The sequence below is a fragment of the Chionomys nivalis genome, chromosome 23, assembly GCF_950005125.1.
Source record: "Chionomys nivalis chromosome 23, mChiNiv1.1, whole genome shotgun sequence".
NCBI classification, from domain to species: domain Eukaryota; kingdom Metazoa; phylum Chordata; class Mammalia; order Rodentia; family Cricetidae; genus Chionomys; species Chionomys nivalis.
In genome coordinates this window covers 35594278-35609760 of record NC_080108.1, presented here as the reverse complement: position 1 = coordinate 35609760, position 15483 = coordinate 35594278, and the positions used below count along the sequence as shown (strand labels likewise).

The following is a 15483-nucleotide window of genomic DNA, read 5'->3' as shown; positions in this document are numbered from 1 at the left end:
ACACACATAAACTACACAGTAAGTGCATGTCTACAACAGGAAACGGGGCAAAGAATGGCCCCAAACTGTTCACACATTCGTGCTTTCAATCTATGTAGGTCTTGCTAATAAAGACAAAATCCCAGTTTGAACATACATCTTACATTTCCTATGACATGGTGAGGATTTCCCCATGCTTTATTTATGAATGCTTATTTTGAGTGATTATAGATAGAATACCCTGTCCTTTGAATAAGCCATTATTTATTTGAACTATGGAACTGACACACTAATTATGTGAATTTTGTCACACACTAAGCTACTACTGTTTTTCAATACTGTGACTGTGTTTGCGATTAGCCATTTTGTACAGAACTTGCTGGCCTCTAGTTTTCCCTTTGAACAGAAGCCTAGATGTGAAATCACTGACATAACTACTGTGCACATAATCATTCTTATATCTCACAGATATCAACCATATCATCGCTTGGGAAGCACCTGGGATGGTGCCACTTTGCTGGGACTTGAGAGACTAGAACACAGCCAGATTCTTTAAGCACCCTGGACGGGCAGAAATCAGGGGTCTCAAGGCCCAAAGTCTAGATCCAGGTCTGTCTACCTTGCAACTTACAGTTTAAGTTTGAAAATCCACTTAGCCACCTAGAAACAAAACAGATCATGTCTCTTGCCGTCTGTAATTCATAGGGCTCTCTTCAGGAAGGACGGAAATGTCACACATGAAGCAGCCTTGCAGACTGGAAAGCATTTAGCACTGAGGTAAGGTTATGGCCTTGGAAGGCATGCATACTTGGGCCCTAGTCCCAAGATGACCAGACACTTAATTCAGGGCTTATGTTCAATGTTTTTCACCTGTGAAATGGAAACAGTGAAGGAGTGTCTATGAAGGCTTGCTGTCTGTGTTAACACTGGCATTTCCCAAAAAGAGCTTCTCAGAGAGACCATGCAGTGAAGGCAGCTGGCTTCAGCATGCTGCATGGATAATAGTGGACCTTGTTGTGTTTTTGAATGGGAAAGCTACAGGGCACTGATGACTGTGGCAGTGTGGTCCCTCAGGTGAGCTCCGGGAAGCACCCTTGGAGACTGAATTCAGGCAAAACTTGATCCAGAACTTACTCGTGGAACGGGACTTCCCTTCTGGCCATAGTCTGGCAAGGAGAAGCAGGGCTCTGGGATGGGTTAGGACATGAGGTGTCTCCACGCCAGGCTGCAGCTCCTGGAAAGTGTGCTTTCTCTAAACTTGGCAGTTGTTCCCAGGAAGACATTCTGGCAGCTGATGGCTGTTGTGATTCTGTGAAGCGCTACAAAGTGGATCTCTCCGAGATCACGGATTAGAGGGATAAGTGCTGCACGGGGAAAAGAAGGCAGGCCATCCATTCCAGAACTGCTATTCTGGAGCAGGGAAGGTGTTACTCAGTGACAGACCACATGTCTGGATTCCGTCTCCAACAGCAAGAAAAACAAAAGGCAGGGGAGCAACACTAACTTAGCAGTTCCTCCCTTGGCTCGGATCTGAGCAAAAAAAAAAATACTGTTTCTTTTTAAAGACAGGATCTCATGTAACCCACATGGCTCAAAACTTTCTGTGAGTCAAAGATGGTTTGAACTTCCATTCCTCCTGCTCCACCTCCAGCGTGCTGGGATGGTCATGGGCTACCACACCAAGTTTATGCCATGCTCTCGATCAAACTCAGTGTTTCATGCATGCTAGGTAAATACTCTATCAACTGAGGTACATCCTAAGTCCAGATCTGAGAAACTTTGATTTACTGATTCCCCAGACTCATCGCCACAGTCTGGTTTCCAATTCATCAGGATTGTTCCTTAAGTGATATTGCTCACTCCCAGATGATTCTGATATTGCAACTGCCACTTTGGCTGCCACTGTTCTACCCTGAGAAAACTATCAAGAGGTGTTATGGAATATTCATTGAAGACCTGTTACATTCATTAATGCTGTGAAACATTTGTTTAATGATGAAAAGATGTGTTGCATTCTTTTATGTTGCATTTGCTTAACGCTGTAAAGTTGTGCTACTTTGCCTGCCTAAATACATCTGATTGGTCTAATAAAGAGCTGAACGGCCAATGGCTAGGCAGGAGAGAGAAATGGGCGGGGCTGGCATGCTGAAAAAATAATTAGGAAGAGAAATCTAGGAAAGAGGAGATCAAGGAGCCAGCAAAAGAGGAGAGGAGGGTGCCAAGGACCAGCCACAGAGCCACACAGCCAGCCACAGAGCAGGAAGGAAAGAAATGTAAAAGTTCAGAGGCAAAACATAGTTAAAGAGAAGTTAGAAAAGCTGTCTGGAAACAAGCCAAGCTAAGGCCGGGCATTCATAAGTAAGACTAAGTCTCTGTGTGTTTATTTGTGAGCTAGGTAGTGAGCTCCCAAAAAGTAAAGCCACCCACGAAGAGGGAAACAGTAGACAGTAGAGATGAGGATGCTGAGTCCCATAGATACTGGGAACATGTAGTCATACATTCAGAGTGGGATCTTGAACTTGGGGACCTATGCAAGCCCCCAGGCCTCATTCCTGAGCACTTCAGGTGTGCAGAGTTTACGTTGAAGGGAAGCATCTCTACTGTTCCTCTCCTGTGGTCTTATTCAGAACTACTTCTCCAGGTGGAGGCTGGGTGTGGCATGTGTGTTACCTGCATGTGTGGATGTAGAAAGCACCTCAGTGTAAGCTGTGTCCTTAGATATGGGACGATATCTTGGGACCACAGAGGTGTGGTGGTTTCAGTGAGAGATGGCTATCCCCCCATAAACTCGTGTATTTGAACCCTCGGTCCCTAGTTGGTGGTGCTGTTTGGTGAGGTTTAGGAGGTGTGGCCTTGCTGGAAAAAAGTAACTGGAAACAGACTTGAGGGTTTATCCCCTTTCCTCATATAATGGGCTCAGTAAGAATGACCCCTATGGGCTTGTATATTTAAATGCTTAGTCATCAGGGAGTGACACTGCTTGAGAAGGATTGGGAGGTGTGGCTTTGTTAGAGGAGGTGTGGCTTTGTTAGAGGAGGTGTGGCTTTGTTAGAGGAGGTGTGGCTTTGTTAGAGGAGGTGTGGCCCTGTTGGAGGAAGTGTGCCGCTGTGGTGGGTTTGGAGGTTTCAAAAGCCCACAGCAGGCCCAGTGTCTGTCTTCCTGCTGCCTGCTGTAGTCTCAAGCTATCATCTGGTATCTAAGGACACAGTTACACTATAGTGCTTTTACACACGCACATGCACGCACACACACACACACACACACACCTATGTAACACATGCCATACTCAGCCTCCACCTGGAGAAGTTCTGAATAAGAGAGGAACAATAGAAAGATGCTTCCTTCCGCCTAAACTCTACACACCTGAGGATCTGGATGTTCTTAGAACTCTCATTCACTTCTCCAACACTATGCCTCCTGCCTGCTGCCATGTTCCCCTCCCTGATGGGAAAATAAACCTCCAAATGCACTAAACCTCTGAAGCTATAAGCAAGCATGCAATTAAACATTTTCTTTTGCAAGAGTTGCCCTGGTCAAGATGTCTCTTCAGAGCACTAGAACCCCTCCTCAGACACCCCATTTCCAGAGCATTAGAACCCTCACTAAGACACCCCATTTCCAGAGCATTAAAACCCTTCCTCAGACACCCCATTTCCAGTTTGTTCTCTGTTTCCTGATGTGATCGCTCAGCTTCCTGCTCCTTCGGTCATGCCTGCCAGCTGTTGCCGTACCTTCCCTCACCCTGGAACCAAAATAAATTCGTTTTTCCAAAACTCACCTTTGCTTTATCAGAGCAAAAGGAAGTAGCTATTACAGGAGGGAAGAACACCTACAGGAGCCACTAATGGCCAAGTTTTGCAAAGTATGGGTTCTGTATGGGAAAAGAACTCTTTGGGGAAGTGAGTGTTAGCAACAAATCACAGAGATCGCTTGCAGCTGGCCTCAGCCAGAACTCACCTTACATGGAAAGCCGCATTATTCTGGGAGAGACCACTTGCTTATAGGTTCCCATTAAGATGACCATAGTTTCCCACAGTGACTGACACTCCCCACCCCACCTCCGCCATGGCCTTAGCACTCTCACAGGTACTGTTATACCCTACCCTGCTCTTTCCTCTGGTCAGCAGAGGCAGGTAGAGTACAGAATACAGAACTATTTCCATTTCCTGAATCTCTAGGCATTCATTCTTTCCTTCTACCCAGTGAGCTGAGCCTGTATCCCCTGACTCCTGGACCCTGTGGATTTCACACCCTCGGAGGATTTCACACCCCCAGAGGTTTTCACACCCTTGGAGGATCTCATACACCCAGTGCATTGTGCACACCTTCGGAGGATCTCGTACACCCAGTGCATTGTGCACACCTTCGGAGGATCTCATACACCCAGTGCATTGTGCACACCCTCAGAGGATCCCATACACCCAGTACATTGTGCACACCCTCAGAGGATCTCATACACCCAGTGCATTGTGCACTTCTCAGAGGAACTCATTCACCCAGTGCATTGTGCACACTCTCAGAGGATCTCATACACCCAGTGCATTGTGCACACCCTCAGAGGATCTCATACACCCAGTGCATTGTGCACACTCTCAGAGGATCTCATACACCCAGTACATAGTGCACACCCTCGGAGGATCTCATACATCCAGTGCATTGTGCACACCCTCGGAGGATCTCATACATCCAGTGCATTGTGCACACCTTCGGAGGATCTCGTACACCCAGTGCATTGTGCACACCCTCAGAGGATCTCATACACCCAGTACATTGTGCACACCCTCAGAGGATCTCATACACCCAGTGCATTGTGCACTTCTCAGAGGATCTCATACACCCAGTGCATTGTGAACACTCTCAGAGGATCTCATACACCCAGTGCATTGTGCACACTCTCAGAGGATCTCATACACCCAGTGCATTGTGCACACTCTCAGAGGATCTCATACACCCAGTGCATTGTGCACACTCTCAGAGGATCTCATACACCCAGTACATTGTGCACACTCTCAGAGGATCTCATACACCCAGTACATAGTGCACACCCTCGGAGGATCTCATACACCCAGTGCATTGTGCACACTCTCAGAGGATCTCATACACCCAGTGCATTGTGCACACCCTCGGAGGATCTCATACACCCAGTGCATTGTGCACACCCTCGGAGGATCTCATACACCCAGTGCATTGTGCACACTGAGCACAATGTCCCTCTCCCCTACAGCAGGCAGCCCTCTCCCTGGCCCTATCAGGATGTACATTTCTAGCAAAGTCTTCAGAGTCTGTACTCAGACCTCAGGGATCACATGTGTGGGGTTCCTGGAGTCTAAAACTTGTGGGGTTGTTTTGAGAAGTCTGCCCAGGAGGATCATGGCAAAAAAGAAAAATAAAACCCAAAAGGGTTCCTTACTCCGCACCCCCCACCCAGATCAAACACTCAATGAAACAAAGCAAGGTCCTAGACAGCCTGGTAAAAATGCAAATTTCCTGGCTTCACCCAAGCTAATAAAGGCAGTAGGGTTAGCCTGCACATTTAACAAATGCACCAACTCTCTGAAGTAAGCAAAACTTTTCTCTCTCCCAGCCTCTAGCTATGAGGGTGGTTTTTTTTTGTTTTGTTTTGTTTTTTGTTTGTTTGTTTTTTGATTTTCGAGACAGGGTTTCTCTGTAGTTTTGGAGCCTGTTCTGGAACTCCCTCTTGTAGACCAGCCTTGGTCTTGAACTCACAGAGATCCACCTGCCTCTGCCTCCCCAGGTGCTGGAAGTAAAGACCTGTGCCACCACCGCCCAGCTAGCCATGAGCTTTTTAAATGTTAGAGTTAAGTATATTTGGATGTTTGAATTCATCTCCATGCCCCCACAATCTAGTATAAGGTCTTACCTGAATATATTAAGTGCTCACTGAGTATCTATTGAATGACGGAGTGAAGGCATGTCCAAACTTACCTAGCAAAAGCTTGGTTTTATCTTTGCATTCTGGCGTGTTCCACGGGTTGTTGCAGGAGCCCCAGGGTAGCACAGACACGAAGGAGGCAAACAGGTAGAAGAGTGTGTAGCAGATGATCACATTGTAGTATATGGCTATGAGGACCGAGATGATGAGCATCGCGATGCCACAGCCTGCAAAGGGGAAATGCCTGCGTTGATGTCGTCCCAAAGCCCATGCATGCAAGACGCACACCTACACAGATGCTCCACGCAGGTGGATGCACAGACAGTGAAGTGGACTGTCTGCCAGGGAGAGGGAGACAATCTGCAAGGACCCCACAGAGGCAGAGATGATCAGGGGAAGGGGGCGGGGGACAGAGCAGAGCAGGTCTCCCTCCCTGAGTTGGGAAGGTGGCAAGGAAGGCAGGGTCTGGAGGCAGGGGGAGAACCACACTCACCCTGTAGAGCTGGGATGGCCTTCCACACAGACACGGGCCCTTGGCTGGCAAACTGGCCCAGTGACACCTCCAGGAAGAAGATGGGCAAGCCAGCCAGTGCTAGCATCATCAGGTAAGGGATGAGGAAAGCACCTTGGAAAGAGGGGAAGGAAGAGTCAGGAGGACAGGCAGGGCTCTGGCTTAACCCTCTGGACTGGGGCTGGACTCCATACAATAAACTGAAGATGCTCAACAGATCAACAGAAGGCACCCACGGGGCAGTGGAGGGCCTTCTTCCAAAAACATAAAGCTATGCATTGGAATCCAGTACTTTCTTCAATTTCCTACTAGACAGGAAGTTGTGTGTTCCTGGTCTTTTGTTCTTTACATAGCTTCATTTCCTAGCCCCATCCCCAAATTAAGCCTTTCTGTGGTTCCCTAAATCCACACCTTTCACTGGAGGCGGCGGATTCCCGTCAATGCCTCGGTCCTCTAAGGACCTACGCTCAGCGAAGTTGGATTTAGGAAGCCTCCTGTACAGTAATCCAAGGAACCAAACACCTTCAACCCACCAGGCCGGCTCTGTCTGAGGGCTGCTGGATGCCCACCCACTCAGTCCCGGCCCACACCAACATCCCCGGGTGACATCACCTCCATACACTTCTCAGCTTCCTTCTCAGCTTTCTTTAGCTCTCCTTCTGGGGAGAAGTCTTCCCACAGTCCCTTGCCCCAAGCGCCCTTCTCTTCTGAGTATTCATGTGACTGTCTTGTCTAGATTGTGAGCCCCCAGAAGCTTGAAGTTTCTCCTTCCGTAGAGGCCCAGAGGAAGCTCCGGGGCCTCTGCTGCCTTGCGGGGTTTGGGGGAGTTCTTTCTCTTCAAGGATTCTCAGGCCTGAGAATTACCAGGCAATGCCCACCCAGGGGTCAAGGTTAGTTTGGGGAGTAGAGAATGAACCAAGTCCGGAAGACTGCTCAGCTGAGAAAACAGCTTTTCTCCCCTTTTCCCCTGATTTCTTCCGGGTTGGTCCCGCAGAAGGGCATCTCTTTCCTAAGCCTCCAGGCGGGAAGGAACTACTGGGGTCTAGGATTGGGTTCCTCCTCTACTCTCTCTGGGTAGAAATTTTTAAAAATAAAAATGTTCATTGTGCGACCCTTCCCGTCCCGAGGAGGTAGAGCAAAGCTCCCCACTTTTGCTGCGGGCTGTGGGACGCCTGAGCCGCACTGCGGACAACGCTCTGGCTCTTTTCCTCAGCCCCTTTAAGGCCCACAGGACCCGGTGAATCAAGGGCGGGCATTTGCGCCGGCAAAGAGGCTCTGCTGGAATCCCTCCCCTGGCTCCATCCCCCACACGCAAACCCCCTTCCTGGTCCCTGCAGCCCTAGAACCAGCACCTCCTCCCAACCCCTGCTCTCAGGCCTAGGGACGCCCTACTGGGAAAAAAAATAATGGAAACGTAGCTGGGGCACCTAAGTCCACACAATTTCTGGGCACCCCTGATTGCTAACACTGCGCAGGCTCGTTAGTGTTTGTCAAGTGTCTTGTTCGAAACTGGAAGTAAGGGACACGGAGAAGGGTGTCTTCTATTTTACATCATAACTACCCCCTGCTGCAGCGTGGGTAACAGTCCGGACACCAAATACCTCCGGGGCTGAGAGGACCCGGGGGAGGGGCACGTTCCTTGCACCTTTGGTCCAGAAGAGGTGGAATTCCTGGAGGGTCCTTGTCCGCTGGCCTGGGACGAGCAGCCGGTCCCTCGCCTCGACCTCAGAAGGCCAACCAACGGACCCTGACTGTATTGAGTCCCTTTCCTGGTGGGTACACCCGAGATCCAGTGAGTTCTAATGCCTGCTCCTTGGCACCCCCACTCTTCTTTCAAAGGCAGCGGCTTTCACACAGTGAGGACACACGGGAGAAGATTCATCTTTGCCAAACGATTTAACTAAAATCGAAATACCTCCTGCCTCTTCCCAAGAAGGGGTGTTGGGCTGGGGTGCTCCTGAGAAACCTCTGATGAGGTGCACCCCACACTTCCCACTGCTTGCTTGCACCCCGCATTCTGGCACAGTTGTTCTTCTTTTCACAGTCTCCAACCGAGAAGGGGGTTCGCATTTCCCAGTTAAAACCTTAAGACAGACACAGTTCGACCTCCAGGACAGCAGGGCATCGGCTCTAAAGTGCATCTCCAGCAATCAGGTACGCCCTTCCTGACTAATCGCATCTTATTAGAGTTCGGACATCCCTGCTTCCCTGTATATACACTTGCCTGGAGACCCAATCCCCAGTCTGGGCCAATAGAGGATCCCTAATGAGGCCTATGCCTAACTGAGTCCATCTCCACTCTGACATCCAGCGGGTTCCATTCGCTCCTGTAGTCTGGCTTGCAAAGGGCCAGGCTATCCCAAGCTTCCCTCCCAACCTCTGCCTGAGGTCTTCAGATGCAGCCCCCAACCCTCCGGTGCCCGCCCCCTGCCCCTCCGCAGGCGGAAAGAGCTGAAAAGCCATACCTCCCCCGTTCTGGAAGGCCAGGTAGGGAAACCTCCAAACATTGCCCAGCCCCACTGCGTACCCCACCATGGACAGGATGAAGTCCAGTTTGCTGGACCAGTTCCCTCGGGCCTTATTCTCATCCCCTTGCTCGTCCTCCTGAGGGCGGAAAAGCACATTGTCGGATAGCAGACCCAGGTAGGTCCTCAGCAGGCCCCATTCCGCCCTCCCCCACAGCTGGGGGACCTTCCCCGGCAAGCAGACCCCCAGTTTCCAACAGAGGATGCATCGGCAAGCAAGACCCCAAATCGGAAGGAAGGATACATCCACAAGCAGAGCCCTCACCCCTCACCCCTGCACTGAGTCTTTCAGCAAGCAGGCCCCCAAATTTTATTCTAAAGGTCTGTTTTAATCAGACCTCTGACCTTTTCCCCTCCAAATCCTACAGACAGGGCACACCAGCAAGCAACCTTCCCCAAACCCTGTTTCTGCTAGCAAGCATGTTTGTCCCCTAGTACCAGGAGTTCATTTGGCAAGCAGACCCCCAATATCATGCCTGGAGTTCCCAGCAAGCAAGGTTCTTAACCAATTCCTCCCCCCTGCAAAAAACAAAACAAAACAAAAAAAAAAACCCTCACTGCACACCCCTCCTCGGTCCTTTCTTCAAAATGTGTGCCAGAAATAAGAATTGTAATGCTTAAAGCCAGCCATAGCCCCTGCCTCGCTTTCTCTGCCAAAGCTTACAGGCAAAACCTGTCCAGTCAGCTACTTTGAAAAGGTGCATTCTTCAAACCTGGAGCAAGGAAAATGGGCTGGACAGAGAATTGGAGTTGAATTGAAACAAGAGAAAGAATAGAGAAGATTGATGTGGTTAAGAGACAGGCCAGCCACAACCATGACTTCTGATCTAGATCTTACTACTAAGCAAAGACAGCTCCCTGAGAGTGGTTTGGGCTCAGCCTGGGTCCACACCTAGACAATGGAGGCCTCTGAATACCTGTCTCTGAGGCATCTGCCAGCTTAAATAGTCTGTGAACCTCATGGCTCATGATTCTAGAAAGCCTCAGCAAAATGAATGGGGAGGGCACTCTGCAGGATCTCTGAAAGTGTCCCTGACACCCAGACACTGGGATACCCTGCTTTCCAGTCACCCTTCACCTAGCAAGTGACAGCTCTGAGGGCTTCACCAGGTTCTCCAGGTCGTGGAAGATAAAGCAGGGATGATCAAGAGAGAAGGCAGCCTAGGGCGGGAGAAGAAGGGCTGAGTGAGTGTCAGAGGGGGCTGAGACGTTGGTACACTTAGGTCTCTCTGGCTCTTTAAAGTTCCATTGCTGTTCCTCCCACACACCGGTCTCCACCCCTAGCCCCACCCTCCAACACAGCTGACTCCAGAAGGGAGTTCTGGCTCTTTTGTCGCAGTGCAGAGGTAAAGGGAGGTGTGTGAGACATATTTTCTATTCCACCGCTGGACACATGCTGCTAAAAGCACCTAATATATGCAGAACGGTGTTCTAGAAAGAAATACCCAAAGCAAAGATACCTGTAAATGCAAGGTCATTTGTAGTTACCCTGATGGCTGGATGGCTAAGTTCCTACTGTGTAAGTTCTGGGGCGTGAGGTGCAGGTGATTATGGAGAGAAAGCTCTGTAAACCCTACAGGGTACGTGATATGATCTGGCCCACCCTCAGCCTGCGCTCTGGCCACACACCTAGCCCAGAAGTCCAAGGGAAGCTAGAGGAAAGGGAGGTCATGGGAAAAAAGAGAGCTCAAATCCCTGAAACAACATGAGGGAAAGAAGAAATCAGAGAAGGAAGAGAAATCTCTGGGGTAAGATGGAAACAAACAAAAGCCTATAGAGAGGGAAGATTGCCTTTGGCACTGGTGCAGAGATTGGGGTTCACCTTGTAGGGTTTTTTCCTATCTCTGGTTAAGGAGTAAATCCCAATGGGAAGAGCCTGAACTGAACCTTATGCAATTGAGAGGGCCTGTGTAAGGGGAAAAAATTTTAAGGTATATACTGAGATTTGGAAGGGCCCAGGTTAAGAGACCCTGATGCTTAATAAAGTTCAGCAGCCTCTCATTAAAAGAGTTCACAGGTAGTAAGTTTGGCTCACCGGAAAACCCTCAGAATCAGCTCTATCCACCTCCCATACCACCACCCCAGGCTGTCTCCGTGCTTCTTTTTGAATCGGAGTTTTTATATTTGAAGAAACAAAAGGACTCAGACACTGATAGGATGGGGACGCTGCAAGATACAGAATCTATCTGCTTTTATTTAACGGATTTGCACCGGTTCTACCGCTGAGGCTGGGAAGGGCAATTCCGAACCTTGTTGGCACGGTCGCTGCACACACACACACACACACACACACACACACACACACACACACGAACACCCCAAACCTTAACTGATCACCTGACCCCCGCCTCCAGCAATGCGAGCTTCCGAAGCCCCAAAGCTGCCTCCAGCATCCACCACCTGGCATAGCCAACCCGTTTCCCCATTAGCATACGTGCACCCGCCAGGGCCCAGCTCCCTTCGCGCGGCTGGAGAGCAGCAGGCAGCGCAGTCGCTTGTGACCTGCTTACCGGTATGGCAGTGGTGGCCACGCTGCCTGGAATCACCGACGCGATGCCATCGGTACCCAACACCACTGTGCTCTGGCTCATGTTTACCCAGCCCACAGCTGGGGTATTGTTGTGCTCCAGCGTGCCCTTGCCCACACTCACGTTCACGTCCTCCTCCGGGCCACGCAGAGCTGGGATCTTGCAGTGCAGCGCGTTGCCGGCCCCAGCGGCCCCGGAAGGGGGGTTGGCCTGTGCGCTGTGCCCTTCGCTTAAGTCCCGGAGAGCCCCGGAGGTAGCCTGTGCCTGGGAGCTGTTGAGTTTACAAAACCCTACTCCGGGCTGCTGGGCCTCGCAGGCTCTGGCATCCATGGACTGGAAAGTTTGGGCGCCGGTGGAAGCGGACCTAGGCACACGTGGCGGCGCGGCGGTAGCCGCAGCAGTGGCGGCGGCAGGCAGGTCCTGCTCAGGGCTGGTCCCGGGTGCACGTGGGCTATCCCGGTGGCCCGGCACTGCTGCCTCCAGGCTGTTGGTTGGTTGCTTATTCATTTCCTTGGTAGCACTGCAATCCTGCAAACACAACATCAAGTTCGTGCAAAACAAAAAAAGGTTACGGCAGCATTAAAAATAAAATATATGCTTCTGCATACACAGATGCACTCCTTCCGGGTCCAGACACAAAATACACAGGGGAGCAAAAGGAATCGCCAGTGCTGTCTGTAACCCTGGGACATGAAAATGTTAATATTCCCTCCCGCCTCCCAAGGTGGAGGATGAACTAAGAACGAAGAGTGGTTTGGGAAGGGGAAAAGAGGCGGGCAGTGTAGAAATAACTACAGACAGGAGCTCCCTGCCCTCTGTGGATTTCAAATCAAGGCTATGGGTACCACATCCCCTTCTCCATTGTGGGAAGATTCTTTAATTTTCCGCCCCATTTCCTTTGTCATTCAACAATGCACATTGCCTTTTTTTTTTTTTCTTCTCTTTCTCCCATAGACAAGCTGTGATCACAAACATGCTCTGGCCTAGACCAGGGCTGGAAGCCACATGGGTAATTTCAAACTCCAGTACTCCAAACCTAACTCGGTAACCCAGGTAGCAAAGCCAAGGATAAAGGGTTTTTTATCAAAATATTACCAACAACAAACGGCCCTGCAATTGAAACAATGAACAGATACACAAAGTAGAAGACTGACTTTGACCCTTCCACAGTCTACACTCGATTCCAGACCCCTAGAAATGTAAGGGATCTTGCCAAGTATTTTTGTTTTTCTGTCCATTTCCAGGAACCTAAATAGCCTTCTTCCCCCCCACCCCACCCCCATCTTGACTTAGAACCAAAACTCACCAATAATTTTCATTAGCTCCCCCCCACACGTTGATTTTTAAACGTATAGACTGGCCAGCACTGGGTTTCCCTTCTGCTTCCTCAAGCTAGCGTTGCCTTCCAGAGTTCCATGTTAGGAGAAATAATTCGTTCACTGTAAAACTAATCAAGTTACCTTCTTCTCAACCAAAAGCCTCCCCTCTAGCCGGCTTCACCAACGCACAGACTGAGCTTAAGCATAGAAAACCCAATCCCTGGACTCCAGCCGGCATTCTCAATAGCTCCTAGGAGCCAGAGCTGCTCGCGGGTGCAGCATCCTGACTTCCAGCACCAGAGAAAGTGCCTGGGATCCGGCTTAGGAACTGCAGACTTCGCAGCCCCTCCGACTAAAGGAACCTCTCCGCACCCTCAGGCAAGGCTCTCAAGTGCGAACAGAATACCCGGGTTTCAATCTTCAAAAATGGTTCTCTACCTCTCACCTACTGAACAGATGTTTCCATAAAGAAATACCCTAAACAAACCTGCCCTCCGGATCCCCCCCCACACACACACCTTTCCTCTTAAGAGCATAAAAGCAAGCACTCACCGTATCTGATGTGGACGACAGATCGAAACGTAGAGTAAAACCTGCTACTGGACTAGGCTTGGCCCGGGAACAAGAGGCGCTTTCTATATCTCCCCGGGAAAGGCCGGGTTTGCGTCAGTGGGAAGCAAGGTGCCCTTCGTTTGACACCTTCCTGATAATACGCGTTTGATAAATCATTACCCCTCCGGATTCGGGTTTTTAAAGGGACAACGGCCTGGAGTACGCTGTCCTGTTTCCACTCCGGCGGGAGGGGGCTGCGTGTTTGGCGTGACTCATGTGGGTCTGATTACTAAACCAAAGCCAGTGGGAGGGAACAAGAAAAGTTTCCCTCCTCCTAATTAAGGGAGACATGGGAGAGACACGTCCCACTGCATCCAAGACTCCAAGACGAGGCCCAGCCGGCAACCAAGTGAATTAGGCTGTAGTGAGAGGGGGGTTAAATCGGTCCTCTTCCTCTTTCACCAAATTCTCTTTAGGCCTCCCTGAATCTGTCAGATTCCAAAATAACACTCCTCAAAATAATGGCGGGCCTATCTCCAGTATCCAACCAGGTCTACAATGCCTGTTTCAGGCTAGGGTCCTGCATTTGGTGAGGGTACACCAACCTGGTCAGTGTGTGGCGTCTAGATCCCCACACCCCCTTTCCAGGAAGGCAGTCTGGGAAGGCAGTCTGGGAAGGATCCCTAGTTTTCGTTTAAACAAGAAAATCTAGTTTTTGTATCCCTGTTTTGTCTTCGCTAATCCTTGGTACAACTGCTGTTTTTCATCCATTTTTTTTAGCCTCTTCTATGGGAAAAAAAAATAAGAATTTTTAAGCACCGACTTAGTCCTTCAGCCACTTACAATCCCATCCTTTCTCCATAGTCCTTTAAATAAAAAATCCTTTAAAATCAAGCCTGATTGGAAAGTGTGGTTTTATCCTAAACCAGGAACTCCAGCAACCCAGGACAGATCTGGTCCTCTGGGAAACCATAAGAAGACTGTCAACCCTAAAAGGGGCGGGCGCTGTGTACTAGGGTGGCCAAGGTTATGTAAAGGCGAACTATGGACTTTACCTAGGGTACTAGGCAACGACTACAATCACGGAAGGGGAAAGCCCTTCACAAAGATGTCGTCAGGAGACTAGAAGCAATGTGCCTCCTTCTCCCTTGTCTTGACAGCATAGCTAGGGAACAGTGGCCGCCCTAAAGCGAAGCTTGGAAAGCCCAGCGCTGAGCTCAGCGGGGACCCACTGCCTCCGGGCCCGCGCCGTCGCACTCGACTGGGCCTTCTCCAGGCGGAGCCAGGACAAAGCCGCGGCGGCCGAGGGCGCAGGCTGCGGAGGCAGATTGTGGTGGGCGCCGCGGGCATTGCTGAGCCAGCTCTGGTCTCCTCCCTCGCCCTTCCAAGACTCCAAAAGTGGTAGCTGTCTGTGAGCCTGGTTCGCTCAGGACAGTCACCTGGATCCAGGAACTGCACTATTTGGGGGTGGGGATGGTGTAGGATGGGGTATATGGTATAGCCAGGGAGCCCTGTCCTTTCAGTGCCTTTTGGGTCCCAGGCAGCCTTTTATTGACGTTTAACTGAGCTCTCACTACTGGGCCATCTGCAAGGCTTCCATGAAATTATCGCATTTAAGTTTGCTAACGGCCTTTCAAGAACTATTCCAACCCTCTGAAAGCTAAGGTCAAAAGGTCTATTTTGAACCCCTAAGAGGTTACTAACCCCTCCACAGCCTGTCATCTGCACCAGTCATCTACTCAACCGAGAAATGGGGAAGGTCTCAGAGGACGAGTAAGGGACTGAGGGGGACTTTGGGGTACTCGGGCAGAAGGCGGGGAAGGTACGACAATACCGGAATATTCCCCCCAAATCCCTACTCTTCTTCAGAAACAGACTCCAGATTTCAACAAGGGGAATGGATAAATGTGGAGGGCAGCTTTGGCCGCAATGGAGTCGTGAAACCCGCCGCACCTAGTTAGATTCATGTCTAGCTCTCCGGTCCACAGGTCACTTTGACAGCAAATAGTCACGACTTCAAAGCTTCTGGCCAGTCTCCAAATTTGCATTCGAGCAGCCCCCGCCAAACTCTTGACGAGGACTCGGTGGAGCGTGTGAATACGCCTGGCCAGTATGGAGGGTTACGCATAGGTGGCCGAGTCGTGAGGGACTTCTCCCCACCTCCTTCCACCCACAC

The 15483-nt window shown here is 50.3% G+C and overlaps 1 protein-coding gene across 1 annotated transcript in view; it reads right to left on the bottom strand.

Annotated features, from left to right (window-relative positions):
- Positions 1–14657, bottom strand: part of Slc6a5 (solute carrier family 6 member 5) — a 51785-nt gene extending 37128 nt beyond the window's left edge. The window contains exons 1-6 of the mRNA XM_057756672.1: positions 14540–14657; positions 13308–13396; positions 11419–11964; positions 8849–8987; positions 6366–6497; positions 5926–6099 (exon numbers count right to left, since the gene is read on the bottom strand). Coding sequence (XP_057612655.1) covers positions 5926–6099; positions 6366–6497; positions 8849–8987; positions 11419–11964; positions 13308–13396; positions 14540–14657 — 1198 coding nt within the window. The remainder of the gene's footprint in view (positions 1–5925; positions 6100–6365; positions 6498–8848; positions 8988–11418; positions 11965–13307; positions 13397–14539) is intronic.
- Positions 14658–15483: the final 826 nt, after the last annotated feature.